The 2,162-nt window shown below is 66.8% G+C and overlaps 1 protein-coding gene across 1 annotated transcript; it reads right to left on the reverse strand.

The window, feature by feature from the left end:
* Positions 1–274: 274 nt before the first annotated feature.
* On the reverse strand, positions 275–1,931 carry FUT7 (fucosyltransferase 7). The gene is given in 3 exon segments (XM_089914042.1): positions 275–1,837; positions 1,840–1,877; positions 1,880–1,931. Coding segments are annotated over 3 exon segments (1,110 nt in total). The 3' UTR covers positions 275–817.
* Between the last annotated feature and the right edge of the window lie 231 nt (positions 1,932–2,162).

Below are 2,162 nucleotides of genomic sequence, written 5' to 3' on the forward strand. Positions count from 1 at the left end.
CACCTCAGACACCCTGCAGCCTGAGAATGAAATCCCAAGGCCTTCGAGATGGGGCACCTTCCCCCGCCCCAGCCGCATTTCTGTCCTTGGCCTCTGCTCTCCGCCCCTAGGCCTTTGGGGAGTCAGGGAAGCCTCTCTGCTGCGGTGCCATTCAGTGTGGCTGAAGCAAGCTGGGAGGACAGAGGTCTGGGATGGAGAGGGCGGGATCCGGCCAGGACAAAGACCCGTGTGGCCAGGGTGGCAGCGGGAAGCAGACTCGACGCGTGCCATGCCATCCGTGTCCTTTGTTTCTTTATTGATTGGTGTCCCCTCCCCCGAGGGGACTGACTGCAGGCTGCCAAAAGCCCAAGAAGTTGGTTGGCTGTCTCGGGTCCGGGCCACCCAGGTCTGTACGCGGGGCTCCAGCCTGCACATCCCGGACGAGGGGACTGTGGCTACAGAGGTCGGGGGCCCAGGTTTTGCCCCCACAGACCTCAGGAGGACAGCCTTGACCGGCCCAAGGTATGATCAAGGTGGGGAGGGAGGGCCTCTGTAGCCTGTCATCTCTGATGGGCCCCAGCGACGTGCACCCCCATTGCTCCCTCCCTGCTCACACCTCTGCCCCCAAATAGTGGCTCCAGTGCCCACCCGCCTCCGCCTCCGGGCAGCCTGCCAAGGCTACCCCTGCTTCCTGGCCTCCATCCCCAGCACCCAAGTCAGCCTGTGGGTTGCCCTTGGGGGTTGGTCGGATGCCGGTGGGTTGGATTTCAACACCCAGGCCTCCGCCCACGCCTCCGGCTCCCAGCCACCTTCCCCTGCCTCCTCCAGCCGGCAGAGTTCAGGTCTGGAACCAGCCCTCGAGGTCCTGGTAGGCCTGGCCACGGGGCAGGTGGGGGTAGCGGGCGCAGATGGCACAGAAGCGTTCCCGCCAGTCGCCGAACAGCCGCACTCGGAGCCGGTCTCGCCAGGCGAAGTAGCGCCGATAGCGGCTCTCGTTCATGCCAGCGAGGAAGGCGGCCAGCTCGTGGGCCGAACCGAAGTCGTCCACGTGCACAAAGGCATCAGGTGGGGCGAAGGCCTCGTAGGTGCCCCTCGAGGGGCCCAGGACCACGGGCACCGTGCCGGCCAGCAGCGCATTGCGCCAGAACTTCTCGGTGATGTAGTCCCGGTGCTGGGAGTTCTCGAAGGACAGGTAGAAGAGGTACCGGGCCACGGTGGGCAGCAGGCAGTCGGCGCACAGGGGCTGCTTGGTGGCACGGCCGAACACGTCCACCTGCAGGTGGGGCGCCAGCTGCCGGTACAGCTGCACGCGCCGCTGTCGCTCCTGGAAGTTGCTGACCACCCAGGCGGCCACCCTGCTCTTGGCCGGCAGCGGCGGCGCAGGCCCCTCACGGGGCTCCAGGCGGCCGTAGGGCACGAAGATGTCTGAGTCACGCCGGTAGCTCAGCACCCAGTTGAAGACCCCACGGAGGCGGCCGAGGCCGCGGGTGTGGCTGGGCGACTCCATGGAGGCCCACACCCAGGGCTGCCCTCGCGGCCGCTCGGCCAGGGGCAGGCGGGCCTGCCGGGTCTGCAGCTCTCGGTGGTGGAAGACCACGGCATTGGCGCTGGCCAGCAGGCTGCGGTTGGTGGTCAGGCGGCAGTGGGCCACACCGTAGCTGGCGCAGGTATTGCTGGGCAGCTCTGGGGGCTGGCTGGTGAAGGGCCACTGCCAGATGAGGATGGTGATTGTGGGCTGGGGCGCCGGAGCTCCCCCAGGGGCCGATCTGAGCAGCCACAGGAGCCAGAGGGCCGAGAGAAGAGCCGCTACCGCCAGGCCCCCCAAAGCCCGAAGCCTTGGAGCGGGGCTTACCCCTGCACAGGACACAGGAAGAGAGTCTGTCTCCTCGGGCTCACCCCAGGCCCCATCCTCCCAGCCCAAGCTTCCCCGAAGACCAGACACTCACCGGCATTATGCATTGGCAGCTCCCAGATTAATTACTCGAGAAGCCGGAGGTTCTCAAATCACAGCCGCGGCTGCACGGGGATGCCCTGAAATCACAGCTGCACCCCTGCACCCAGCCCCACCTGGAAACGCCGTCCTTTCATCTGCTCAGGAGGAGGGCAACCAGGGTACCTTCCCGCTCCTGTCCCGCCCTCGCCCCCGCCCCGAGGTGACCTTTGGCATCACTGCCATCCTCACC

The sequence above is a fragment of the Delphinapterus leucas genome, chromosome 6 (assembly GCF_059928025.1).
Source record: "Delphinapterus leucas isolate spDelLeu-1000000601 "Yukka" chromosome 6, BTC_Dleu_Yukka2, whole genome shotgun sequence".
NCBI lineage: Eukaryota > Metazoa > Chordata > Mammalia > Artiodactyla > Monodontidae > Delphinapterus > Delphinapterus leucas.